The 27100-nt window shown below is 49.0% G+C and overlaps 1 protein-coding gene across 1 annotated transcript; it reads left to right on the plus strand.

Moving 5' to 3' along the window:
- Positions 1-479: 479 nt before the first annotated feature.
- On the plus strand, positions 480-25140 carry LOC129622142 (uncharacterized). The gene is made up of 6 exons (XM_055539031.1): positions 480-500; positions 8438-8532; positions 10468-10616; positions 17461-17896; positions 24268-24373; positions 25051-25140. The coding sequence occupies exons 1-6, from the start codon at positions 480-482 to the stop codon at positions 25078-25080; spliced, it is 837 nt and encodes a 278-aa protein (XP_055395006.1). The 3' UTR covers positions 25081-25140.
- The last annotated feature ends 1960 nt before the right edge of the window (positions 25141-27100 follow it).

Consider the following 27100-nt stretch of genomic DNA (forward strand, 5'->3'; position numbering starts at 1 on the left):
GTTTCTGCATCTGTAAAGTGGAAATAATTACTCCACCTGGCAAAGTTCTTAGGAAAATTAAATTATGTTACGTAGGTCAAGTACTGAGCTGATCAAGCAAAGAGTGGATCCTTCATGAAGGTGACTGTCTTTCCCTTCACCTCCCTCCCTCTTCTCAGCTGACCAGGTTGCACCCTTTATCCTTTGACATAAGGACCATCTCCTAATGTGGGCGAGAGAGTGATTGGGAATCAGCTTTGCCTTTTTCTCTCTGCCTTTTTTCTTGGCCATTTTCATCTCCAAAATGTCACATTCAACTCCATCCTTGGATACACAGGTAAGGAGAGGTCATTATACCGTCAAATGCCCACCAGTCAACATGTGAGCTTATCTTCTAGCATACGGAAGCTTATCCTCTACTGGCAACACTTCCTGGAGTGCCACCCGTGTTTCCAATGAGCTTCTAATATGTCATCTGAGCTGTCTGGCTTCAAGCCACCATGATGCTTTGTCTGTATCAGGTGAGGTGGGCCATTACCCCCTCCTGGAAAAGGAGCAGTTTAACCAAAACAACAAGTCCTTTTCAGGTAGGCAGAATGCAAATACAAGTTCAGACCTCTTTGGAGTCCTAGGAAATTTAAGCAGTCCACGAAAATTGGGAGAGTCAAGCTGTTCATAGAATCAATCATAACGAGGAATCCTGGACTAGGTTTTTCTTAAGCAAACATGTCACAAGTTAACATCAACCCAGCTGAAAGGAAATGCACCGTGCAGGGGAATCATGAGGGTCACTTCAACAAGTGTTTATCAATCACCTGTTTTTCTTGGACCCTGGGGTGAGGGGCAGCGAGGGAAATGTGGGACAGAAGCATGAATTAAACAAGTGGTCTCTGTCCTCATGAAGTTCTACGCTCTTAAGGAAAACAAATATGTCCACAAATAATGATAGCAACAGGACTAAATATTTCAAGTAGCAGAAAAAACAAAGTTCAGAAAGGTTTCCCCAGAAGCAGAAACATTCACTCATATGAAAGGAAAAGGCAGGTTCTCTATGGGCAGAGAGTTGGGCAGGTCGTTTTAGGCAAAAGAAAAAATAAAAGAAAGGAAAGCAAATGCAAGTTCCCAGCAGGTGAAACAGCAGGATTCATTTGGAAAGGACAAGAACTTTGATAGGACTGGAGCCCAGGAGCCCTGGGAGCAGCAGAAGCAGGGAAGGCTGCATCCCCCGGGTACGGGGTAGATGATGGAGAGCCAGAGGGGAGAAGGGGTTGGCACCACTGCGGACTGCTTTAGCAGCGGCATGGGGGGCGAGCTGAGGGTTGCACGACTGGGTAAGCACTGCCCCATCCCATCCGTGAGGTTCACACTTCAGACAGGGAAAGACCATGAAACAAACGAATGCCCAGAGCTGCTCTGCTGTGTAAAACCGATATGGTCATCTTCAGAAAGCAAGGGTGGGGGCAGGGTGGGGGGTGGGGTGAGGGGCATCTATTCCATTGAACTGGAAGCGTTTTGAGACAAGACAGTGTAGGTATATGTAGATATGCCACATAAAGCTTTGCCTGGAGAGCATTCCAAATAACATGGCAAAACTAACGGCTGTCTGGATAACTCAGGTGATGCCTGTATTGCCAAGGTAACATGCCACCCACCGGCCTGTGCTTTCAGCTCAGTATGAGTCCACAGGAATCTGCAGACAAGACTCCTTCCTCTGTGTGTTCCCGCCCGGGGCCGGGGAGGGGGGGGGGGGTGGGGGGGGTGCGGCGAGGAGGGGCCTGGCCGGACCTCTGGGGTGTGAGCCTCCAGGGAGTCACCAAACAAAACTGAGACCAGGCCAGGGGATCAGAGAAACAGGAAGCTCTTCTTCTCCGAGCTTATTATCTTATCTACATCTAGGGGGGGAGGGCGGACAGTGGAGCTGGGGAGTGACTTCGGGTTCACAGAAATAGTTCTTACTGGCTAGTACTTGCTTCTTAGACTGGGGTTTGTGGCAGGGGCCACTGGAGAGAGAGAGAAACCAAGTCCTCTGCTGGGGAGGGTGGGGGTTGAGGGCAGGCAGCCTGGAGGGGCCCGGGTAAGGAGGCAGACAGCATCTCAAATAGAGACATCAGTTTATTTGCACGCACAGCCAGTGCTACCACAAGGCTTAGCTCAACAAGGTTGTCAAGGGGGCTTGGCCCTATGTTCCTGCTCCTATGACAGAGCCTTTGCCAGCAAGGGTCTCCCAATGACTGTCCCCTGTGCCCACCTTATTAAAGAAGGCACAAACTCCATATGGAAACATGTGATCATACATTAAGTTTGTGTCTGGCAGGCACATACATAGGCTCCCCTTGTGGCTCAGCTGGTAAAGAATCCACCTGCAATGTGAGAGACCTGGGTTCAATCCCTAGGTTGGGAAGATCCCCCAGAGGAGGGAAAGGCAACCCACTCCAGTATTCTGGCCTGGAGAATTCCATGCACTTTCCACACATAGGTATACATAATTACTATGCCTATACCACTGGAAGCATACTGGACAAAGAGACACTCATGTAATATTGGTTCCTGATGCCTCAAAGGCATTGGGCAGCTTCCATGCAAAAGGACTTAGTCCCAGCCACTACTGGGGATAACAGGAAATAAATAGCAGGGTCCTATTTAGTAGGGTCTCACAATTTAGCTCTACAGATGGTCCCCAGGTTGTGAAAGAGCATGGGCAAATTTCCCCTTACACAAATGGTTCCTGAAGACACTGACTACAATTTAAGAGATAGGTAAAATTATGCCTTTCAAACAGAGTAGTCTTGAGCATAAAAGAAAACCAAGGAGAGAGAGGGAGGAGGGGAGGGCTTTCAGCCTCATGTATCTGAATCATCTGGACTCTTCATCAGCTTACGTTACTTCTGAGGTTCGTGTGCTATTCTCTCCCCATCAATCCCTGTGCATCCTGTTATTGCACTTTCATTATGATTGGAGATTACAGTTCAAAGGAAGGTACAAGTCATTTTGAAGACATAAAAAACAGAGATCCTAATTTTGTGGCCAGTCATGGCCGATTCAAAAGACTTAAAATCCATTCCCATCTGTGATTTGTGAGGTGTGGGTGTGGCTTTCTATAAAATGAAAGCAAAAGAAATACATCTTTTTTGTCAACTGGTGGGAAATCTGATTTGTACATGGAAAAGGGTTATCGCTTTAAGCGGGGATGCGTTCACACACACAGATGTATAACCAAGTGAGTATGAGCACATAAACACGTTATCAAGTGGCTGAAACATATGAGAAACATCAACTGGGAGAAGCCCATCTGAGTCAGTAAGCGTCTTGAGCGAGGAAGCCCAGAGGGCTGCAACTCCACATAGAACTGAGACTTGAGTAAGGGTAGGGTGGGATTTCCAAGGGGAAGAAAACTCCAGGAGGCTGCTGTCGGAGAAGGAAGCATGTCACGCACTTCTACAGAGGCAGAGGAGCTAGTCTCTGGATGTGAACAGACCCATTTGCATGTCAGATAAATACAGGCAAGCACCATGAATTTAAGAGTAGAGTGGCAGGGTGGGGCCATGACATGCCAGGCCAAGGATTTTGAAATTTCTCCAATGAGAAGCTAGTAGGAGTCACTCTGCAGGGGCAGATTCACAATAGCAGCTGTGCTTCTGGAAGGTTCTTAAGGCAGATCCTAACAGCTATACAGTTTCAAACTTTCATCATCACCTACAGACCCTTTTCCAAAATGAATGCAGACAGGAGAAGGGCTGGTACATTTCTAGAGAGAAGGAAGAACTAATTGTTTTCCTTGGTTAGCTTCTCTCCCTAACTCCATATTAGCTTATTTATCAAGGCTCTGGTCTGCACTCATAAGGTATTTCCAGAGGCAGATGGAGAGACATCTGAGACTCTTGGAACAAGAAAACATCTGGGGCCCCAAATCATTTTAAAAAATGAGAGCTTGAATCAAGTGTGTGCAAGTCATAGAACACACAAAATGAAACCAAATTGCCATTCAGTCACACAGTTCCCCCATGGAGATGGAATTCAACTTCAGTGCTCCTGGAACTAAGGCTTTTCTGTTATTGTTGTTCTTGTTCCCTATTTGATTAGACCAGTAACTACAGTTATGCCCATTTCTTAGAGGAGCTAAACCACACAGGATGCAGCCACTAAAAAAATCACATAGAAAAAGAGTATTAATGAGAGAAAATGTAATGCACTGCTACATGCAAAAGGACAGTATGGCAGCATTTTTGTTAAAGCAATATAAATATTGCACTTAATATAAATATTCTGCACTTATACTTTATATGTAAGTCTGAGAGACACAGAAACTACAAACTGAAATAATTTGGTTTTCTGTGCATGAAGCTGACTTCAGGTGATTTTTTCTTGCTTTTCTTCCCCTTAATACCCTTCAAGTTTAATAATATTTAGCATGTATTTTTCGGAGAAGGCAATGGCACCCCACTCCAGTACTCTTGCCTGTAAAATCCCATGGACGGAGGAGCCTGGAAGGCTGCAGTCCATGGGGTCGCTGAGCGTCGGACACGACTGAGTGACTTCCCTTTCACTTTTCACTTTCATGCATTGGAGAAGGAAATGGCAACCCACTCCAGTGTTCTTGCCTGGAGAATCCCAGGGACAGGGGAGCCTGGTGGGCTGCCGTCTATGGGGTTGCATAGAGTCGGACATGACTGAAGCGACTTAGCAGCAGCAGCAGCATGTATTTTTAAGCTAATAAGAAACTGTGTTTTTTTTTTTAATTGCATAGAAATTTGGGTGAAGACCAAAGGATTACAGTTTCAATTAGAGGAGATTCCTGAGTCCTTTGCCTTTCTCTTTCTAAGCTATCTCATCATAGCAAGGGTCAAAAGAAGCCCGTGGTTGATTTAAAGTGGTTACCAGTCCTCCACTACTTGCCAATGTAGGCAACTCTTTAGGGTGTCTCTCTGAGAGAGAAAGAATCCAGGCATTTCCACAAGTGATTCAACTCATCTAGCTCGAGTGGGATGGAAAGTGATGGATGTCCACATAAAATGACAAAAGATAAATGGTTCCAAAACGTTTGATCCAAGCTTTGTGTGTGTTCTCACAGGCTTCCCCAAACACTTAGTCACCTACAAGAACTATCTACATTTATGGCTGCCAAAGAGATGTATATTTCATTTAGATGGTGAATCCCTATTTCCTCACCTTCCAAATCATATAAGCAGTTGCAACAAATGCATCTCACCACACTGCTATGCAGTGCAGAAGAGAAGAGCTTCCTGGTAAAAGGCAGCCCCTATTTCCACACCAGGCATCACTCACCCAGGCCCTCAGCAGGAGACCACAGACAGGCAGTGCCCTGCCGGCAGCCAGAATGCCACAAAACAGTGATTTCTCTTAAAGGTTCCCCTTCCACTACTGTTCACAATGAAGCTGCCAAAACTTACAGGACTTACAAAACCACAGTAGGTAATGACCCAGTGGTAATGACCATTATCGGGCTTCATTTTGCCTCCAAGTCTTAGAACAGAAGATGGCTGTCATATTTTTTTTCTTTTCTACCTACCACGTGGTTTTCTTGTCTTGGGATACAGTGCCGTCCTAAGCTTACAAGAGATTGGCAGCAGCATAACAGACTGGTGTGCCAAGCAGAGGGGACAAATTTCCATAATGTTAGTACCTCCAACAGGTATAAAACTTCCAACATCCCTTGGGCCTTCAACAGACTCCTAAAGGGTCTCCATTTGTCTCCCTCTCTGGTAAAGAATCCTCCTGCAATGTGGGAGACCCAGGTTCAATCCCTGGGTCCAGAAGATTCCCTGGCGAGCAGAATGGCAACGCACTCCAGTACTCTTGCCTGAGGAATCCCATCAGAGGAGTCTGGTGGGCTACAGTTCATGGGGGTCGCAGAGTTAGACACAACTGAGCAACTAATACTTTCATTTTCTGAATGAAAAAAACCTAAAAAACTAAGCAGCCTCTGAGACAGTCTAACCCTCAGAGTGAAAGGTAAAATAGTACTTGAGTCAGTCGGCTTCTCTTAATATGCCACCTCAAGTGCTTTTCAATCTTTACTGGGTGTCTGAATCACCTGGAGATCTTGGTAAAACACAGATCCTTAGGTCTGGTCTTGGGACCTAGAATTTCTAACAAGTTCTCACATGATGCTCATGATATGACTGGCTCACCACAGTCCATACTTTGGGACCCAGGCCTTTCCAATCCTGGCATCTTCTGCATTCCACTGGCTGAGATAATTCACTGAAACCAACCTAGCCTGATGACCCAAGATAAGCAAAACTTAATCTGGGGTAAACGGCTTACCCCTGACCAGGGAATATCATGAAGGAAGTCCAGTGTCTGTGTGCTCTGAACATTCAGCCAAATGTGGGAGGCGGGCATGAGGGAGACAGGAAGCGGCACAGAGCACATACCCACGGTCCCTCCAGGAGCTAACAGGGCTTGAGGGAGGGGCACAGCACATTCTTTACTGACCCAAAAATAAAAGAAGGCACCAAACCAGCTCCAGAAATGGAACCAGAACAGATCTGAAACAGAGCTACTGATTTTCTTAACTACCTCCTCTTGGAATCCAAAATGGGAAGGATTTTCAGCAAGAAAAGGGAGCCATGTTGCTGTCACCTCCGTTAGTGACTGATACTTGTTGACAGCTTTCGGAAACCAGTGATGAGGCTCTTTCTTCATTCAACACTAGAAATGCAATTGGACAAACAAATGAACTACAAGACCGACTAACTGTATATGTTACAGTAAGGAGGCTCATTCAGTCCTAATTTCCAGTGTTTTGTGACATACAGGAAGTACACGAATTAAGTACTCTGGGAAGGATACACTGACTTCCTTCCTAACAAAGCATTTGCACCTGCTCTTTCTCTGAGTCTATCAAAGATGCCTATTCCTGCACCATTTCCATTTACATAATAAAATGGGTAAGAGTGTACAGGTGTCCTCAGATGTCCCCATACCCACAGTGCACCAAGGGCAGAAGAGACCCAGACATCCAAATCCACAGATGACCCTGAGGCTCGCAGTGACTTGTCCAAGTCCAACTTCCAGTTGAAGGAATATTCTACCAGATCTGGAAAGGGGAAGTCACTCATGGAGGAATCAGAGAAGCTCCATACAGTCTAGAGTGTGTGGATTCCGTTCGGCCCAAATTCAGAATTCATTTATAGTTCCTTGGCATTTCCAATTTGCAAGCTTTAAGAAAAGAGCAAAAGGCCGAAGAGGGAAATGTTCACAAGAATGTATCCCACCTCCGCTGTGACTGTTCATAGAGAACAGAAGATTCCTGAAAGAGGTGCAGAAGCTGAAGATCCAGCTATGAACCACAGTCCTGGGGACAGGAGGTGGGGGGCAAGCAACAGGTCCCCATGGTGGGTGAGGGGCGGACCTCTGGCTCCCTGCTTCTACTTGCCCAACCCTTTCCATTGTCCCAGTTACCATCATCAAAAGCAAAAACTTGGACCTGCCCAGTTGGGCAAGAAGCCAAGATTTAAGGTAGAGGGGAGTATTGTCAGATATGTAAGGTCCCTAAAACTCCTTGTAATTGTTAGGGCAATCTTTAAAAAAAAAAAAAAAATCTACTCAATGTCGTAAAAGGAAGAGAAGAAAGACAAAGGGACTCAGAACCCTAAAAGTTAGGGGAAGAATGCATGTCTGACTGTTCAACGTGCCCCTTACCTCCACTGTCAAAAGGGCTCTGGGGGAGCTGATACCAGCTCTTCAGCCTCAAGGATAGGGCGGCTCCCTGCCTCCGCCTTCTCTCCCTGCCTCCTCCCAGCCAGTCCCTCTTCATAGCTTCTCTTCCTGTTCTGGAAGAACCCACCGTGAAGACGCACAGGGAAAAGCCTCTCCCGTCCCCTTCGGACCTCAACCCCACCTTGCCCTATTCCCAACCTTGGATCGGTCCAAACATTCTCCCCCGCCACTGGGGCACCTCCTACCTCTGTGCTGCTGAGCACTGCTTGACAAAGTCACACCCAGGCCCTGCCCCACCCTCTGCCGCAGCTGTTCCCAGCCTTCACCACTCCTCACCAAGGTCCTCTCTCACCCCCAACTCCCTGCGCTCCACAGATGGGCGCACCTCCTACTTCCCCTAGGAAAACAAAACCCTCCCAAAGAACCAGGCAAGCTCCTCGCTGCCTGTGAATGTATCTAAGTCTACAAACCCCCACACACCGCCCACTCCCTCTCCTTCAGAGAACCTTCTCTGTTCTTCCATCAGGGGCCATCCCACCATCAATGACCTGCACGCACATCCCCACTCCCCTCCCAGACCCTCCCCTGGGCTTCCTCACTCCCCTGGCCTTCTCAACCTCTGTCATAGGGTTCCTTGGGTACCGCTCTGTGCCCCCAGCCCACCAGAAGCAGCAAAAGTCCCCACTGGTCTTTTCTCTTGCAGCTGGTTGTCTTCCCTGCCAAGCTCGTCAAATAAATCCACCATGCTTTTCCCTTCATGCTTGTTCTCCTCTAGCTCTGCGGTGGCGCTTCCCACCGCTGCACCGTTGAAAAGGATCTGGCCGAAGTCTCAGGCTCCTTGTTAATACACAACGAGGCTCAGTGGACACCGTACAGGCCTTGTGATGTGTGAACGCCCAACTGCTTTCTCTCTTGCCCTGCCCCAGTTCAGGCCCCGGCTTGTGTGATTCCCCACACCCCTTCTGCTTCTGTCCCCTGACCCCAGCTTGACCCCCGGGCTCTTAGTTTCCCTTCCTCCTTCAGCAAGCCCCAAGGCTTTTCACTCCACGTGCTTAGTACTGAGGGGCTCTTACCCATCCTCATGGCCTTATCCCCTGACTGGACAAGTGGACCCAGAGTCACCAAGTCCTTTCCTCACTGCCTCCTGGTCCAGTTTTCCAAAGAACCCACAGGTACCTCATTTCCTGACTGAGTTTTCCTTTCCCATAACTTTCAAGTACAAAGAGAGACCCACTAAATCTGGGTGCCTCCATAAAAGAAAGGGTCTCACATAGTGAGAAAATCTGGAGATGCAAAAGACAGGAGGAAGGTCTCCACAAAATCAGGAAAGAAGGTGATTGCTGAGGGTACCAGTAGAGAGCTTAGCTTTAGAAATAGCACTTCTTCCTCTGAGGAGAACTTCGTATTTATTGAGCGCCACCTGTAGGTGCCAACAAGGACCAAGCATTTGGCTCAGTTCATACTCATAATAATCTTATGAGATTAGGAATATCATTCCAGTTTTATTAGAAGAAGAATTAAATGCAAAACAAGGTTCATCAATTTGCCCAAGGTCACAAAGCTAGTAAGTGCCAAAGTCAAGACTTAAATTCAAACCAGGTGTCTCCGAAGTCATTGTCCCTCAGGCATGAGAGAAATAAAACAAGGATCCCAGAGAGAAAGAAAATTGCAAAGTTTGACAAGTTTCTGAATATGAATAGAAAGAAAAAGATGCCACAAAATTGAATAAACTCAAAAACCTAGTAGACTACTTCCCTATGTTTTCCCATCACCCAGTCTCCCTTTCTCCATAAAATGCTATAGTCATCAGGCTCAACAGATTTCCCTTCCAGCTGATGTTTTTTTAAATGTGTTAAATCTGATTTGTGGTCTACTTATATTGAGTCGTGAGTGGAAAACAGAGGAAACAGACGCTTTGTGCCTTATCTGCTGACTTTTAACTGTCTTTCCTCCTCCAATTTCATCTTTTCTCCCCCATCACCTATGGTGATGAGGAATTTTGTAGACTTGTTTGCTTTAGGTCTTGGCACCCTAGGCATTCAAACACTCACAACAGATATCCCCTGGGAGCTTGGATATATTTTCCTGAGGCTTAGTTGCTGCCTTTCACCCTCATTGACTTTTTAAAAATATTAACCATTTCTATAATTTGATTGGGCTATTGTGGGAAGGTGGAAGGGGAAGATGGATAAGAAATCCATGTATCTCCTTGGATTTTTTTTTTCTAACTTTATTAGGATTTCCTATCAGCCAAGACAATGACCCCCCCCCTTCTTCTTAGCTTTGGAAACACTGTGTACATCAGCAAGAACTACACTGGATGGTTGGTGGGGGCATGTGACGTGCATGCATGCATATTTGTATACTGAAGGTGGGCTGAAGGCATGACCACTGAAAACCACCTGTCTTGCAAGGTTATCATCCCCCCAGGGAATTTTAAAAGCCAGCACTCTCTTTAGCAGAGTGAGACAGGGAAAATGATCTTGATCAATGGTATCAAAATCCCAACATGAGTCCAAGTACTTAAGTTTGACTTCTAAATTTAGCTTCGGTTAGCTAGTTAATAAACATCTCTGCAGTGCAAGAGTCTTCCAAATGTTACTTAACTGAAGGGCACTGTGCTGATGTCCTAGTTTGTCTAAGAGATGCATCCAACTAGACTCAGAACCTTGGTGATCTACAGAGCAAGAACCATAGTCCTAGCGCTACCTCTCCAGGCCCTATTCGACCAGAAATTGCCTAGAGAATTCATCCACATTTGTGCCACCTCTTCAAAAAAGCTTTCCTCTCGAGCTTGTATTACAGAGCCGGCTACCTGTCTCCCTGGAAAATCTTTGGCCCCCAAGTCATCGTGAAAATCATACTGAAGAATGGAGCAGACCCCATTAAAAACCATGTGGAGGAGAAAAACTGGTGGAAGTTGAAGAAATTGGATCTTAACCTTGAGATTCAAGGTGCAGTCAGACAAGCACAGAGAGAAGACTGTGCTGGGTCTCTGAAGAGATCCAAGTGTGGACAGGAGCAGCCCCCAGGGCAGTTTAACTGAACAGAATCTTGGTGAAGGTTCCACAGCAACCCTCCAGTCTTGGAGAGGGCCTTTGCAGGAAAGGGTTCAGACTGTGCCTGCTCTTACATTCCAAGTGAACTCATAACTCTTGTTCCTCTCCCAGTTGATTATAAGCCACTTAATTTATCTCAGAGCCCCAGCCCAAAGCTGGGACATACTGAGACGCCAATGACTATGGAAGAATGGAAGGAAAGAGAGGAAGGGGGGGGAGGTGGGAGAGAAGGTAAGACAGCTGAGAAGCCTACATACAGACCCAAGTGAAACAAGAACTGAAAATGAGCAGCAGGACCAGGCTCAAGTGAACAGCTGAAAGACCCAGAAAATTTGGTGGAATCTCTGAAAAATTCAGTGTGCTCAGCTCAGTGGAGAAGAGGTCCAAATCTGCTCCAGTGGCCAAGACAGGAAAGCCTGAGGATGAGGAAGGGGTACAGAGACAGGGGCCCCTACTCTTTGTTCCCCTGAGGGTCAGGCCCAGAAGTGAGCACAGAGCCTAGCAAACAGGGAAACAGGTGTTCCCTAAAAACTATGTTGAATAAATGTGAAGCTCATTTACAAGGCCCTTTCCAGCTCTGACATTCTAGGACCCTGCCTTTTTCAGACCTCTCATTTCAGGCAGGTCCCTCTGACACCCCCATGGCTGGGCCTAGCGAAATAAGAGAAGGATAAAACTGCATTTTGAAGGACAGAAAGAGGCAGAAGCGAAAGTCTGACCTTGGGACATCACCTCACTTGACCCTGGGAAGTAACCTCAAGTTCCAGCTTGAGGAACTCCCTGGACTACCAACTGAACTACTTTTTTTTCCTGTTTTCTCCAAGGAGGAACACTGTGCCCACTGATGGCAGCAGATACTGTCTCGTGGGAAGAGTCAAGGCACAGAAACCGCCTCCTGATGACCCATTTGATTGATGGGCTTTGCTACAGAACTCCCTTCCACCTTCTCCCCGCACTGGAGCCCTCCACACCCTATAACTTAGAGAAGGACTAGCTCCCAGCCTCAGGCGTATTCCCATTCTTCATTCCACTCCCTTTTATTCTTACGAAGGAGCTGAGCCTGGCTGGCGCTTCCTAAGGCTGAACAATTTAGGGAAATTCTTCTGTGCCTTAACCTGCAGGCCACAGGAGGGAAGACTTCATGTGAGTTTTTGCTTGCATTCCTGAAGAGCAGTCAATCAGTACAGAAGCAAAGAGGGAAGGACAGAGGACAAGGGAGGAAGGAAAGAAGAAAGGTGGGAAGAACAGAGGGAAGGAAGGGTGAAATACAGATGCAGATGAAACAAAAACAAATTTGAAGCATCCCTGTCTTGAGTTCACAGCTAAAAATCTCAGATATTTTTGCTGAATTCACTTCTGAGAAGGAAGCCAGTGGATCACATTTCTAAATGACTGGATTCGGGTTTCAGTGCTGCTGCTTTCTAGCTGGGTGAAGAAGTCCCTTTAAAAGCCAGACTGTCTGATGTGTGAGCTCTCGCTTTTCCTGACCTCAGAAGGCTGGAAGCTTCCTGTCACTGCACAGAACCGTTCCTTCCCGTGGTTCTGGGTTTGTGTTCCTAGACCACACTTCCACTGGACCCTTCTCTTAGGCCTGGCTCTTGCTCACACACCCTCAGTGCTCCCCCCAAAGCCTGGAGGATAAAGTCCAAGTTCCTCAACATGGTATTTGAGGTCTTTCTGGGTCTGACCCCCTCCCGCCCTCATGCAGTCTTTCCATTCTAGGACAGTGCGCATCATCCTTGAACCCCCCACCCACCGCGCGACCTGCCCATCTCTGTGCTTTGGCTCATGGTTCTGGTCTGCCCTGAACACTCACCTGTCCCCACCCTCAAACCAACCGCTACGCGGGCGTCTTCCTGAATGTGAACGCTGCTGTGACCACGCTGCCAGGTGATGGCGAGTGGGACCCCTTCTTCCGGGTATGACTCTTTCATGGCACTGGCCACTTTCTATGATGTTTATTGGCCTCGTGGGTTTCACCCACCCTAGACGCTGAGGTCCTTTGTGCAGAAACACTGTCTCCCCTCTGTCACTGGATCTCCACCTTAGAGCCCCAAGCCAGGCACACAGTAGGCATTCAATGTTTGTTGGGTGAAGGGGTGAATGAATGAATGATCACCTTCTCCCTGCACTTGAGACCCAGATGTCCTTGAGGAGATTGAAAAACTAAGTCTGAAACCACTCTGCTTGTCAGGCCCTCCCACCGTCCTCCCAGCAGGCGCATTATTTTTGCCCATTTTCTCCTCGTACCGTCTCTCGTTTCTCCCTTATTCCCCTTTGTCACTTTAATGGCATGCCAGCTCCCAGACGCCAAGCAGCACACACGGCTGGAAGTCTGGCAACAGTGACACAAGCAGAAAGCATCAAGCCCCAGAGGTGGCCTGGGTCAGCGAGAGGTGCTGGAAGGCAGAGACCTTCCTGAAATCTATTCCCAGAGACCCAAAGTGCACGGCCAGGAGACAGGGCTTTCTTCTTTTGAATGAACCTTTCTATTCTGAGTGAAGGAAAGCCTGGACTCGCCCCCACTCGTGCTGCAAGTGGGCAAATAGCAGCCACAAGGTCCATCTGTCAGGGTGACCGCAGAGGGGACATGGGCTCTGCACAGTTGGAATACGTGACCTCAACATTCCCTGTACTGGCAGATCTCAATCTTTGAGTGCAGTTTGGGGAAACTGGGATTGGGGCATGATTCAGACCTGCTGTCTCACCCCCCAACCACTTCCTCCCCCAGTAAGGGGACCGAGGGTGGCAGGTGGGGAGGGGTGTCTCCAAAGGCCTGCATGGCCCTTGTCCTGGCCCCGTCCAAGAGAAGTCTGGTTCTTCTCCTCCCCAGGATTCTTTCAAGGTCTAACTTTTGAAAAGCAAAGTGAAAGAGTCACAGAGAAAGACGGTTACCAAAATGCCACTGCTCCCTGGTTAGTCGGGGCAGTGTTGGCAGCATCAGGCTCCATGTTTCAATGCCTTTGGCCCAAGCACCTCCCTGGGCCTTGATTTGAATGTATGTGGTTCAGCACTAGCTCTAGAACCTTCTGGAACTTCCCGGAACTGACCTGCCAGTCTGAATATTGGCAGAAGCCCAGATCCCTCAGGTGAAGAGGACAAGGATGAGTACTGCGTGAGAGAGTCACTCTCAGGGACCATGAGAGGGATTTGAGAGCAATTTGAGGGGCTGGAGCCCCACAGGGCAGTGGTGGGGAGTGGTCAGCGCCAGAGGGATATTGTTTTGTGGCCACTGCTGCTATTCTAACCCCCAGTGAAGTGGGCAGTCTCCCACAGTCCTGTTGCATTCAGAACTACTGGACTAAGATGACTCCTGAGGAGACATTTGGGAGTGAACAGAAATGATGACTCCAAGCCCAGAAGGCAGTCTGCATCATGCTGTGGCAGCAGAAGCCTGCCTGGGGCTGGGCGAGGGGCGAGAAACCCACCGCCTGACAGCGGTGGAGGACAGAGGACAACGTCCATAGGGGCAAGAGAAGGCAAAGCTGCCTCTTCTCATAATTAGCCAGTGACTGTCAGGACAGGTTTTCCGGACCCACATGGGTCCAGGTCCAGAATATGGGGCCTCTGAGCACTGTGCCAGGCCTGGGTGGGGGGCGGGTGGGGGGGCGGCGGGCAGGGGAGTGGGAGGCAGATTCTGTGCATGGTAGGGCAACAGGATGCCACTGTTCTATACAGCCCTGCTGGAGTCTGCAGCCTCTTCCATACCGCACCCATCTCTGCCCCAACATCACCAGCCAGCCTCCTAGACCTCACCTCGCTCATGGGACAAACCTTTTCATAAAGAAACAAACAAAAATGGAACTGTCGGAGAAAGAGACTGAGCTCCACACCAACACTGTTAACAGCCCCAAGCTCCCTCCCCTTCCCCACACCAGACTTCCAGGCCTACGAAGCCTGGAGGGAAGAGGGTTCGTCCAAGGTAAAATGAACTCTAAAGGCCAAGAGGTGTTTTTGATTACCTATTGGAGTTCACAGAAAAACAGAGGAAATGGATAGATAGATACCGTGGTACCGCCAACAAGGAAGGAGAACCAGGCCACTCAGGCCAGGGGAGGGGCAACAGAACTCAGGGCGACAGGAGAGGGAGACAGAAAAAGAGGAAGGTGAAGACACCCCCTGGTCTTCTCCATTCTGTACGTGTACCTATGCTGGATGGCCTGACACACTCTCTGACAACCAGAGAATTTTCTGACATTCCCCTGGTGGGGTCACAGGTGGCCCCTCCCCCAAGCTCTCCCTCTGCTCCCTCCCCTAAGATGGAGGGGGCTGCCAATTCTGTGCTTTAGCTGAGACACAGAGAAATAAATGGGGGGGGTGGGGAGGGGGGACCCTGGGGAAGAGGTCTCCATGGCAGACGGCGGCCCTGTGGTTTGTTGCTCAATCTTCCAATCCAGGGGTCTCAGTCCCCAAAGCCCCAGGGCCTTGCCTTAGGAAACTCACCCAGGTGACTGTGGGAAGAGATGAGGCGCCCGGGCCCATCCTATGCCTTTGACAAAGAAGCGGCATCTTCCAGGGCTCCAAGGCCTCTACTATGGTGTGGCTTTCATGTTTGGATGAAAAGCTTCCCTGCAGGGAGGAGCCGAGGAGGAAATGGAATCTGGAGCTAAGCTCTTCCTGATTTTATACGCCACCCGTCACCTGCCTGCCAGGGGTAGCTGTCACCTTGGGCAAGTCCACCCCGAGGCCAACAGGAACCACGTTTCTGTTACTACAGACCAGGGAGACTGTCAAACTTGAGTTTCTCGAAGGGCTTGACAAGCCAGCAACTACTGAAAGGTGCTCCAGTTTCTCTTAGGTCTAAAATGTAAATAAAAAGACAAAGACAAGTTGAAAAGGGAAAACAGACTCCTGAAAAAAAAAGACTGGCCAAGACCCAAACGCTGGTTCAGATGTTTTTTCCACCAGACCAATAAGATTCTTTTGGACACAGTAGCCCTGGGATGTTTAACTCAGAAAATTCTAACCTGATTTTTTTCTTTCCTAAATCTTTGTAAGAGGCCATCTCTGGCTTTGCTCTAAACGCATTTGGGACAACTTCTCGGTCTCTCATCAGATCCCCATGGCCAAGAGCACAGAACGCTGTTTTCGTTTAGGAGGGATCACATGTGCACTTCTCTGCTCTGTGTGTCTGCTGGTTCTCCACTCTAAACCAGCCCCTGGCAAGGCACCACAGGGCACAAGACCTGCGTAGTAAAGTCCCCTGGTGCTTCCATATATGTGTTTACCTCTTCTGTAACCATCAACAAATCTGTTCGCCTCCCCTTTGACAGATGGAGCTGTTTGTGCAAAGGCACAAACCTGAACTCACGGTTTGGGCTTGATGTGCAAGTCAGTGCCCAACAACCCCCGGGTCCTCACACTGACCTGAGATGAAGCCAAGTGTTCTCAGTGTCTGGCCTCAGATCTCCTCCAAAGATCCCCTGGTCGCAGGCAGGTGCATTTGGCACATGTTTTCAGATGATGGTGGATGAATTGTTTTGTTTTAAACACATTGTCCAGGCCCCTAGAAACAGCCAGTCCCATGAAACCTCCTCAACTGTTGAGGAGGGATCACAGTACCGGGGCAGGGGCGGAGTTCCTGGGAGAAAACCGTCTCCAGGGCCAGGCCCCCTGCCCAACTCGATCTCGAAGGCCCTCCCTCATCCCTTCTGCTCAGTTCCCTTTGGGTCCTTTTTTTATGGCCTCGGGTCACCTCTTCTGGCTCTAGATCTTTTCTGGGATTATTTTTCCAAAACTTGTCACCCTCTCAGTGTCTGGTCCCCTTCCAGCCCGAGGCTACCTCTAGCTTGTTGACCTGCCTCTGTGCTTCGGACAGGGTGGGGGTCCCCTCAGCCCCCAGGAGGTTTGGTTCTCCCCTGTCACTCTGTCCCTAGACGCCCTGGAATATGACCCCCACGCCCCCACTGGGAAGCAGACCCTTGGTCCCACTGCCCAGATACACTTTGCAGGCAACCCCCTCCAGCTGTTGCCACGTCCCTCTTTGCTTTTTTCCTTCTTCTTTCCTCAGGTTAGAGGAGTCTTCCCCGCCCCCCGCCCCCCCAGAATGAATAAAATTATTCTGTTTCCGGAAGACATTTTTGACTGTATCCCCATACCTTTTCATCTTTAACAGTGTTCATTATTCTATTGGTCATCCCCTCCAAGGATTCAGAATTTTGAGAATATTAAAAAGTCGGGGGAAACGCGAGGTTCTTTCTGCTTCCGTCTCTGTCGAATCCTCCTCTTGCTCGAATTGGGGCGGTGGAGGAGGGGAGCGGTGCACAGGGGCCAGACTGAGGAGAGGAAAGAGGAAAATTTAAGAAGAGAGAAAAATGTTTATACTGCAGAAACATCATGCAGCTTCGGTCATAACAGGCAGTCAGTTTGGGGCGATAAAGTTCTTGCAGGAGCTCCCTCTAAAGGTCTGGGAAAGCGGTGTGGGAGGGAGTCGGGGGGGCATGGCCCCTTCCTCTCCTTGACATACACGCACGCCTATTTTCTGGGGTAAGTCACACCTCAAGGTGGCTGGAAAACTGGCCCTGGATCCCAGATCCCACAGTGCTAAGTGACGGAGACACAGACAGCCCAGGGCCCCTGTAGTGACTGTCTGGGTGCGGGGGTCGTGTGTGGGCCTGGGGAGGTCTGGAGTTGAGTTCCGTGTCCTGGTTTGGCCACGGAGCTGTCTGGCTCCCGCTGTCCTCACAGGAGGACCCTCAATTCTGTCCCCGTCCCCCCTGGCCTCCTCTTTCCCTGAAAGAGGAGAAAAACTCTGCTCAGCCCCACCCGGCCACCCACCGGGGCAGGCAGGGAGCGGAAAACCCGAGCTCGGCTGAGCACATTCCCCACCTCTCCTCAGAAGGAGCCACCCGCTTAGCCCCATCCGGCAAAGAGAGACGGTCCCGCCCCAGGCGCTGGCGCACGTACACACGTACGCACGTGCGCACGAAGCGTTTCCAGCATCCGGGTCTCGCACAAACCCGCGGTCCTCACCTGAGACACCCTTCACTCCCAGCAGCCCTTGCGGCAAGATGGCGGCGCGGCGCTGCAGGAAGAGGCGGCCTGTGGCGGGCGCGGCGCCTTCAGAGCCCAACCGAGGGCGTCTCAAAGATGGGTGCCCCGGGGCTGAGCCCTGAGTCACACACCAAGCAGGACCCAGGTCACCCTCCTGGCCGCGAAGCAACGGGATGTTCTCGGTGAGAAGGGCCGGTGGGGGCCGGTGGCTGCGAGCCGTGTGCGTGGTTCCGAAGAGACCTGGCTTCTCCGAGGGCAGTACAGAGCGCTGTGCCGAGAAGGCGGCCAAAAGGGGTCTGTGCGCCCAGCCCGAGGGTCTGCGTTCCCTCCTGGAAGGCCTTGCTGTGCTGCGGGTCACCATGGAGAGCGGGGCCAGAGGCTGCAAGCTCGCCATGTCTGGGAGGACTCAGGACAGAGGGCTAAAGCCACCGTGAAATCTGTGGATGGCCTGACGGTCCGTAGTGGGGGCCCTGTTCGCTTCCTGTATTGACGGCGCCGGGCACCCCACGCCCCTCAGACAGGGTGTGCTGGGCATGGAGGGAAGGGTCACGCCGGCCTTAGGGCCCGGCTGGTACAACTGGCCCAGACAGCCCGTGCCCGGTCACAGGAGCACTGTGGAACCCAAAGGTGACTGGAAACCACCATGACTCTCATCTTGGAACCAGAGGGGTGGGAAGGCAGAGAGCCGCCTGCCACACCCCAGCCGGGTACCCACACTAGCATTAGGGCCTCCTTGGCCGCTGGATCTGGAGTCTGCTTATTGCCTTATAAAGACCTGCAATAAAGTCTTTTTAAAAGAACACAAGTCAAAGAGAGAAAGAGAGATGATGATGGTTCAAACTAAGAAGTTTCATTTAGAAGAAGGGGAAAAAAATGTTTACGTGTGCAAGAAAGAAAGACGCCTTTTATTTTCTCTAAAAATCAGTCCCATTTCAGTTTCACGATCCATCCTACCAGGAATGTGGAAAATCTCTCCTTGGGTTGCTGGTCTGGGCTGGAATCCTGGGCACCGCCCCCCACCCCGCACCTGCGCGGCGCAACCCCGGCCCTTCTGGTAGGGCTGCCCCAGGGTGCCTCTGCTGAATCCTGTCTCATCCTCTCTATGCAACTCCAAACTGTTCGGTCCCCAACCTAAGAAAATGTCTTTTGACTCGGGAAAACCTCATTCCCAAGCCTGCGCTGAATTCAAGTCCTCCCGTGGGTGTGACTTTTGAAACAAAGAAGGCAGGAATCCTGTGGCCATTGTATTCCTCGGCTTGAGAAAAGGAGGCTAGAACCTGGGAGCCCCAGGAGATGAGACAGAGGGAGGGGGAGGCAGGGGAGAAGGCAGAGAAGCTGCTTTATCTACTGTGTGTTCCTCAGACACACTTGCTTTCAGAAGGAGTTACAATTCCTGTTGCAATTGGTGGTGACCTGTAGAGCTTACCTTCTGTTCATCTTTAACTTTGGCTTCGAGTTTGTGGTTTATTTCAGAAAATGTAATAAAGCAGTCCCAAGTGAAGACTAATTTGTGGTGTCCTCAGGAGAAACGGATTCATATGCTTGGGAGTCATTCCTGTTCTCCTGTTCCCTAACCAGTCTACTAAGCCTTCTTAAAGATGCCACTTCTTACAGGAAGCCTGTTTTGACTGTCACCGTGTGTGTGCCAGTCCTCACACTGTCTGAATTCCTAGCACTTTGGGGGTAATTTCTTGTACTTTTGAACAGAATCACACAAAGTCCTATTATGGTTCTCCCTCCAACCAGATGGCAGGATTTTGCCACCCCACAGCACATGGGCACAGGGCTACTAACTACAGTCTGAGATCGCTGAGGGCAGGGACCAAGGCTCCGCACACCCTGCAGCTCTCCCAGCACCTCACACAGAGGCGGGCTCCAAAAATATTTATTAAATGGATGGATGGGTGGAACAGATTGATGGATTGCACAGTCTTAACCAGTTACTGTCACCATTGAAAAAGTGAAATCGCTCAGTCGTGGCCAACTTTGCAACCCAATGGACTGTAGCCTACCAGGCTCCTCCATCCATGGGATTTTCTAGGCAAGAATGCTGGAGTGGGTTGCCATTTCCTTCTCCAGGGGATCTTCCCAACCCAGGGATCAAACCCAGGTCTCCTGCATTAGCAGGCAGATGGGTTTACTGTCTGAGCCACCATTAGCTATTCTTCGCCACCCACTGCTCCCCAGCACCAATTCAGTGGGAAAATTGTTTCAAATTTGCATTCACTCATGGAAAGAAACAGCCCATTACTTTTCTTCTTTCTATGGAATCAGGCAACCACAGAATGTTCTTTACGGCATAGATTACTGTTCTACTTAAAATGTTGAAATTGAGAGCCATAGATTATGCTTGCATCATGTGTATTTCTGTTTCATACATTTGCAACACATGCTTTTGATTCCATAATGTTGGAGTCCTCCCAGTTTCTTTATTTTAAAACAAATTTCTGTCTCACTGAGGCCTTGCACTTGTTCTTTGCCTCAGGTGTCTGCAGATTCCAAAGAGTTGTTGATACAGGCAGCTTGTAGATAACAGATTACAATATTGGAAAACATTTTAAAGTTACTGCTTTCCAACTGAGGGAAAAAAAATCTTTTCTTATCCTGAATGATTCCAAGTGATGAGTCTCTAAACGACCTTTAAGATGCATTTAATAAACATAACTCTCTCAAATGGGTTGTGTGAGACATTAAAAAAAATTTTTTTTTTAGTTTTAGAGTCTTGCAATATATTTTTAAATGTATTCCTTAGAACAAGTCATCCATAAAGATACAGTGGATGTGTGTTGACCTGTGTGCTCTCTCAAATTCACACCGCCACGTATGCACTAGCATTTTAACTGAATAGTTTTGCATTGAGGGTGTGTGCCCCACTCTGGTTCCTGCCCTTGATGTAAATTCACAGCAGTGACGAGGTAGAAGTTGCCACTGGGGTCAGTACTGTCTCTAGACATCTTCTGTTTGCCTGGCCCACCGCCCTTTGCCCTGGCTCGCCTCACACGCTGCATCCTTCCAACCTCCCCTCCAGCTCACCCCAGATTTGGGCTCTCTTCCTTTGCCCCTACTCTCTGCAGAGGCCCTTACTCAACTCCACGTTCTTGGATTTGATATTTATTCAACAAACATCTTTCGATCTTTTACCGTGCTCCAGGCTCTGTTACGGGCCCATGAAAACAAGAAGGTAAGGACATCTCCGTCGAGGGGCTCCCGGTATGGGGAAGAGAGACAGTTACCCAAACAGAGAGGCTGCTGATACCAAGGGATCAACGGACAGCCGTGTCATCCATCCCCAGAGAGGCAAGGAACTTTCTGTTAATAGAGAAGTGATCCCCGCAGCACAGTGGCCAAGAAATTGAGCACCCATGAGACTTCTGGGATTTGCAGGGCTAACTGGAAGGAATTTGAGGAGCTGGAACCCACAGGGCAGCAAGGCCAGCCCACAGGATTCTTGTTGTACAGCTGTTGCCATGATCCATTCCTGTGAGGCCAGGCAGAAAGCCCTTTTCAATAAAATCATAGCTAGCTACTTGGGGTTCTCTAAGAAATGCAAGCTCATTTGCTAGCATTTTGGAAAATTCTTAGTCTTCAATGAAGGTTTCTTGCTACCCTGCCCCTGTTCTCTAAGTGACTGCGTGTGGACATGCATGCTAAGTTGATCCAGCTGTGTCCGTCTCTTTGCAACGCTATGAACTATAGCCTGCCAGGCTCCTCTGTGGATTTCTCCAGACAAGAACACCGGAGTGGATTGCCATGCCTTCCTCCAGGGGATCTTCCCCATCCAGGGACTGAACATCTCTCGTGTCTCCTCCATTGGCAGGCAGGTTCTTTACCCCTAGCTCTACCTGGGAAACCCCTCTCTAAGTGACTAAGGCTACTCAATTCTAAGTGCTATGCCCTAATGAGAGAATGTGGGAAAATGATGTTTTAGTAGTATTCTGGGAAATAGTTCTAACCTTGTGGATACCATGAGAGAATCTCAGGGATGTAAGAAGGTCATTGGCGAGTACTTTGAGAACTATGGGCCTTGAGTACAGTCCTACAGTGAATTCTGAGGATGTACCTGGATCAATAGGGAAGGTATTCTATGATGACAATATCTGCCTTGGGCATAGGTGTAAGGAGTGTGGCCCATTTGTCATATGTTTGACATCCCCACAAAATATAATATTTCCTAAGGTCATATACATTTAAACTATCAGTAGTATTAAGAATGGTTTTAAAACAAATATTCCAATATCTGTACCTCTAAATGAGAGCTTTCCATCAAAGTTGTCATCTTTAGAGTCTAGTTACTTTAACTATCACTGTGATCAAAATTTCGGAGCTCTCCATAAACACCAAACACAGATCAAATTCTTTATTATTAGTACAAGGCAAACTTGATTTTAACCAAGAGGATACTCAGGAATTGGATAGTCTTGGGTTCCAAATGACTTTGAATTCACAAAAAATATAAATCTCCCTTAAAGGATACAAATGTGCTGTCAAGAAGGGCACTAAAATCATTCCACCAGTAATGTATCTATATTGTCTATCAGGTACAGTGCTCAGTCCTGAGAAGAGAAATGAGAGGCTGAGTTGCTGTACTGAGGAGCTTATCTCCTGCATCAGACAGACAAGGCAACCAGCCGCTAAACCATATAGCCGTATAGCAGGCACTCGAGTTGAGGGAAGCCCGCTGTGTAGAAGGCAGCTAACTCACAGTCAGGGGAGGGGACGAGGGAGGGAAGGGTCCCCACAGGCTGCTCTTCAGCTCAATACTGAGTTGAAGAGGGGCCAGGTGGTCGTGGGAAGGGGGAGGTGGCTCCTAAGGCGGGGGAGGCCTCCCAAAAGGGACAGCACGTGCAGAGACCTGGAGATAGCAGAAGAAAGCATGGACCACAGGCAGAGCCAGGGAGAAATCCAAAGTGGTGGCAGCCGAGGTTGGCGTGCAATGAGGCAGAAATCCACATGGGGCCTGACCAAGACTAGGGCTTTGGGGTTTTTTATCCCAAAGGCCAGGGAGATCCAGAGGCCAATTTGCATTTTGGAAAAGTCGCTTTGAATTCCTGCCATGTGCCATGCACTCTGTCCCCGTGCATGCAAGTAAAATCAATAAAAATAGGAACCAGACCTGTCCCTGGCCAGCCCACGACCAGTAGTCGCACTGGGTTAGCCTGGGCGCGTTCTTGGCTTTGGCTAAGAATGGAAGTCACTTGGCCTTGCTCAGTCCTGCAGCCAGAAACTCACCCTTGACCTCACGGCACACCTCTCTCACAAACAGGGTGGGCGAGACAGTGCAGACAAGTCAGAAAGAACCAGATCACCTTTACTAGATGAGTGCCCAAAGCACACGCCCCGTGCAGCTGTGTGATCTGGTGAAAGAGACTCGGGCTTAGAGCTGATTGACTTGGGTTGGAAGTTTCTCATCATCTCTGAGCCTCAAAGGCTTCATGGACAAAATGAAGAAACCCAACTTTAGAAGACCCAGTGGCATGTTTGCAAACTGCCTAGCAGAGTGCATGGTACGTAACCAGGTACCTTCCCTCCTAGCTCAGTCAGTAAACAGTCTGCTTGCAATGCAGGAGACCCGGGTTCGATTCCTAGATCGGGAAGATCCCCTGGAGAAGGAAATGGCAACCCACTCCAATGTTCTTGCCTGGAGAATCCCATAGACAAGGTGGCTACGATCTGTGGGGTCGCAAGAGGAGGACACGACTTAGCAACTAAACTACTGCTACTACTAAGCTGGTGCTCAAAAGTGGTGGGCGTTGTATCTCTACCCATGTTGACAAGCCCATGGTTGGTGAACACAAAGTTAAGTGCAAAACCAAATACAGCTTGAAATCTGGATACCCAAGCAGTTGTCCATTTCATATGGGCAGACATGGCACAATGCCCAAATTCAGTGTCTTACCTGGAAATGGTGACATGCTGTCCAATCCCCAGCAACGTGCAATCAGGATAAGATAAAAATAAGAAAGTGAAAGCAAATACCAAGTAACCATACTGGGTGAAGTTTCCTCCTCTTGGGTTGCTTTGGGCTCCCCCACCTGCCAGACGGTTAAGTTTGCATTGGCTATTTCCTGATGAATGCCAGCCAGGCCAGAAGCCTATCTCTGGATGACCTGTGGTCCTTAGCATACCTTCCAACCCAGCCTCGATGAACCATGTTTGGCCCCACAAATAAAGGAAAACAGGAGAGACTTTGTATTAGATCTTCCAGAAGGTCTTTGTTGCAATTTTCTCCATTGTTGGGAAAAAACAAAAACAAAAAAACTTACATCACCAAAGACAGTAGCAGCACAGCTTATTGAAATGTTACAAGCAAAGTTGCTTTTGTACTTTTCCTAATAAGAACATTACAAAATTCCCTCCTCCCCCCACCCTGCTTTTTTTCTGTAAAATGCCTTTTTTTTTTTTTAAAGCACCATGAAATCTTAGAGAGAGAGAAATAGGTGAAACACCTCCACACATGGGTTTATCATTGTCACGGGGTCCCCTGCCTATGACGCTGGGGTGGGTAAGAAGCCAGAGGCTGACATGACGGTGGCTTTTTGCATAACACTTCTAGGCACCGCTGCGGGTTTCACTTCAAGCTCGGCGCCCTGATAGCAGAGGGAACATTTAGCCGTTGTCCCGGACAGCCGTGCAGATGGGGTGGAAGTGCTCGCAAGGAGGTTTGTCGCCTTTTTTTTTTTTTTTTTTTTTTTTGGTTTTTCTGTAATGCATACAGAACTATTTGAGAGTTTTCACTTAAGAACCGAGAAGAGAAAGTTTCCAGATCTCCTAGGTATGTGTGAAAAAAATCGCTTTTGGTAAAATCAGAGACACCCCTTATTTCTCCTCCTCGCCACGGCACTGACATCACGTGACTCGGGGACCGCCGGGTTTGCGGGGTGGGGGAGGGGGGTCGGGTGGACTGCGGTTTCCATGGACTGCGGACGGGGGGTGAAGTAAGCACGAAGCAGCGGGTTCCTTGCCCAACGACGGAGGACGGGACTTTATTTACAGCCTGGAGTGAGCATGCTACTCCAGAGTTTCCATACGCAGCATTCACAGCATCCACAAAGCCAAATCAAAAAATCACCTTTGTTTCCGAGAGTTGCCATTTTTATTTTTAAGGCCATTTACTAGCTACCTCTTACACTCTGCCGCCGAGAGCTCTCTCTGCTCCTGCGGTCCCTCTGCTCCTGCGGTTATTGCCTTTGCACACAACTGCATGGGAACCGCGAGGGACCACCCCCGTCCCTTTAAAACCTAAGGGGGATGTAGGAAGCACAGATATGAGATGCAGTACTGGCTTTAAAAAAAAATTTTTTTTAAGAGAGTCTCTGCATGTTTGTTTGCTTTCAAGGTTTGGACACCATGGTACTCATTGGAATGATCTACATTCTTATACAGTGGGCGAAAACCTGCCCTACCCAAATTCCGGCCACATTCTCACTAACCCCCGAAACTAAGCGTCCAAATACAGGAGCAGCATCGACTCAGCCAAGAAGCACCATCTCAGAGGGAGGGAAGGGGTGGTTTGCTAACATCTAGTCCAGCTAGGACTTTCAACATGGAACCATCCCCACAGAACCCAAAGCAGCCATTGCCTCTGTATGTGTTCTGTGTGTGTGTGTGTGGGGGGGGGGGGGGGATCTGAGTAAGAAATAACCTGTTTATAGTGTAAGAATTCATAACGTAATCAAATGAAACCTTCACTGCAATTGACTGCAGATAGTAATAGCTTAAAATTCTTTAGTCTAAACACCATGTAAAAAAGTGCCCATATGGGATAAGCCAGGCCCCCCCGCCCCAAACGCAGGTGACAGTGTGAGGTAAGGTGATAGTGAGCCTACACAGGGCACGACCCTCATTTGGACATAAGGCTCCCAAATATATCTGGTCTCCATCCATCACCCAGGAAACAAATCCCAAGAGGCAAGAGACTAAGCTCTCATCTTGCCTAAAGGAAGCAGGGCCCATCCATCAGTATTTACAAATCCAGCTAGTGAAGTTCTTAGCATACTTAACTCATGGACCACTGAGCATTTGGTCAGAGCACTGCAGAACCAAAAGGGACCTTCAAGATTGACTCTCCGGGCTCCACTCCCTTGATGTGCTGATGAGGTAACAGAAATGTAGGCACAGGGTCTGAGGGGCCCAAGATCACGGGCCGGGTCAGGGAAGCACAGACAGTCCCAGTCACCTTAGCTGTAGGTCAGGAACAGCCCTACCTACACACACATAAGGGCCTTGCCCCAAAGCAATAAAGTCCTAGGGTCGCCACTGTGTTCGAACTGGGCATTGAGCTGAAGTCTCTCCAAATTGTCCCTTGGTTCTCACCAGTAAAAACTTCCAGATCCTCTGTGGAGGAAACATTCAACACCCAGTTAACAGGAGAAACAATGGACACTGCCCACCAAAGTCACTGTCCCTGTGGTCTATCCATGTGCAAAATCAAAATGTTTTCTCCAGGTTTATGGTGGGGTGGGAAGTGCGGGCAAGGCAGGGCTGTTCTGATGTGTGTGTAGGATTTGTAGCAAGTTTGCCTTATCCACGTGAATTCCCGTGTTACTGGACCCCATTTTTAAAAGGTAGCTTTCAAACAACTCCAAAACAACTGGCCTCCTCTTCCCAAATCTCAGTTTGTACACATGAAGTGGAGCCCAACCCCTGGATGCCCTCCCAGCCTCTCCTCTGGAGAGTAGGTTGCATGCGTGCATACATGCTAAGTCGATTCAGTGCCTCTTGACTCTTTGTGATCCTAGGGACTGTAGCCCATGGAATTCTCCAGGCAAGAATCCTGGAGTGAGTGGCCATGCCCTCCTCCAGGGGATCTTCCCAACCCAGGGATGGAACTTGCATCTCTTGTGTCTCCTGCACTGGCAGATGGGCTCTTTACCACTAGCGCTGCCTGGGAAGCCCGGAGAGTAGGCTACAGCTTGTCGGACACTGTGCCCACATGTCTAATGGATCAATCTCCACAAAGAGAGGGCTCTTCTTTGATTGTATTCGTCAGGGCCTCAGTCCCATCTGTACTCGGGAAACTCCCAGGCAAGGGCTATTCTCGCTCCATCTGTGTGACTGGGACCTGACTTGTCTGGCCGAGGGTCTGGGCTTACCAGGGGACTCAGTGGTAAAAAATCAGCGCAACTGAGTGTCTACACACACATATACCAACATCTGGTGTATGGTAGAGTGTGGTTCCATTTGGTAGAGTGTGCAGCTTAGAGTTTTGAACTGTTTTATTCCACCTGTGTGCCGAGTTCCTGCAGGACAAGCAAGTAAAGTGCAAAAGGGTGTCTTCAAAGGGCATTTTTAACAGTACAGAAAGGGTGCCAGGAGGCGCATTCCCAAAACCAAAACCAAAATAATGTACAATGATCATCTGTAAGGACAACGTGTTAGGCCGTGTT

The sequence above is a fragment of the Bubalus kerabau genome, chromosome 10, assembly GCF_029407905.1.
Source record: "Bubalus kerabau isolate K-KA32 ecotype Philippines breed swamp buffalo chromosome 10, PCC_UOA_SB_1v2, whole genome shotgun sequence".
Lineage (NCBI taxonomy): Eukaryota > Metazoa > Chordata > Mammalia > Artiodactyla > Bovidae > Bubalus > Bubalus kerabau.

Bases quoted from the DNA above. Each gene is read 5' to 3' on its own strand.
- LOC129622142 (XM_055539031.1), top strand. From the start codon at position 480: ATGATGCTTTGTCTGTATCAG. The intron at 501-8,437 runs GTGAGGTGGGCC...GTTCTCCTCTAG, and splicing joins TGATGCTTTGTCTGTATCAG to CTCTGCGGTGGCGCTTCCCA. The intron at 24,374-25,050 runs GTTTGTCGCCTT...TTTGCTTTCAAG, and splicing joins GTGGAAGTGCTCGCAAGGAG to GTTTGGACACCATGGTACTC.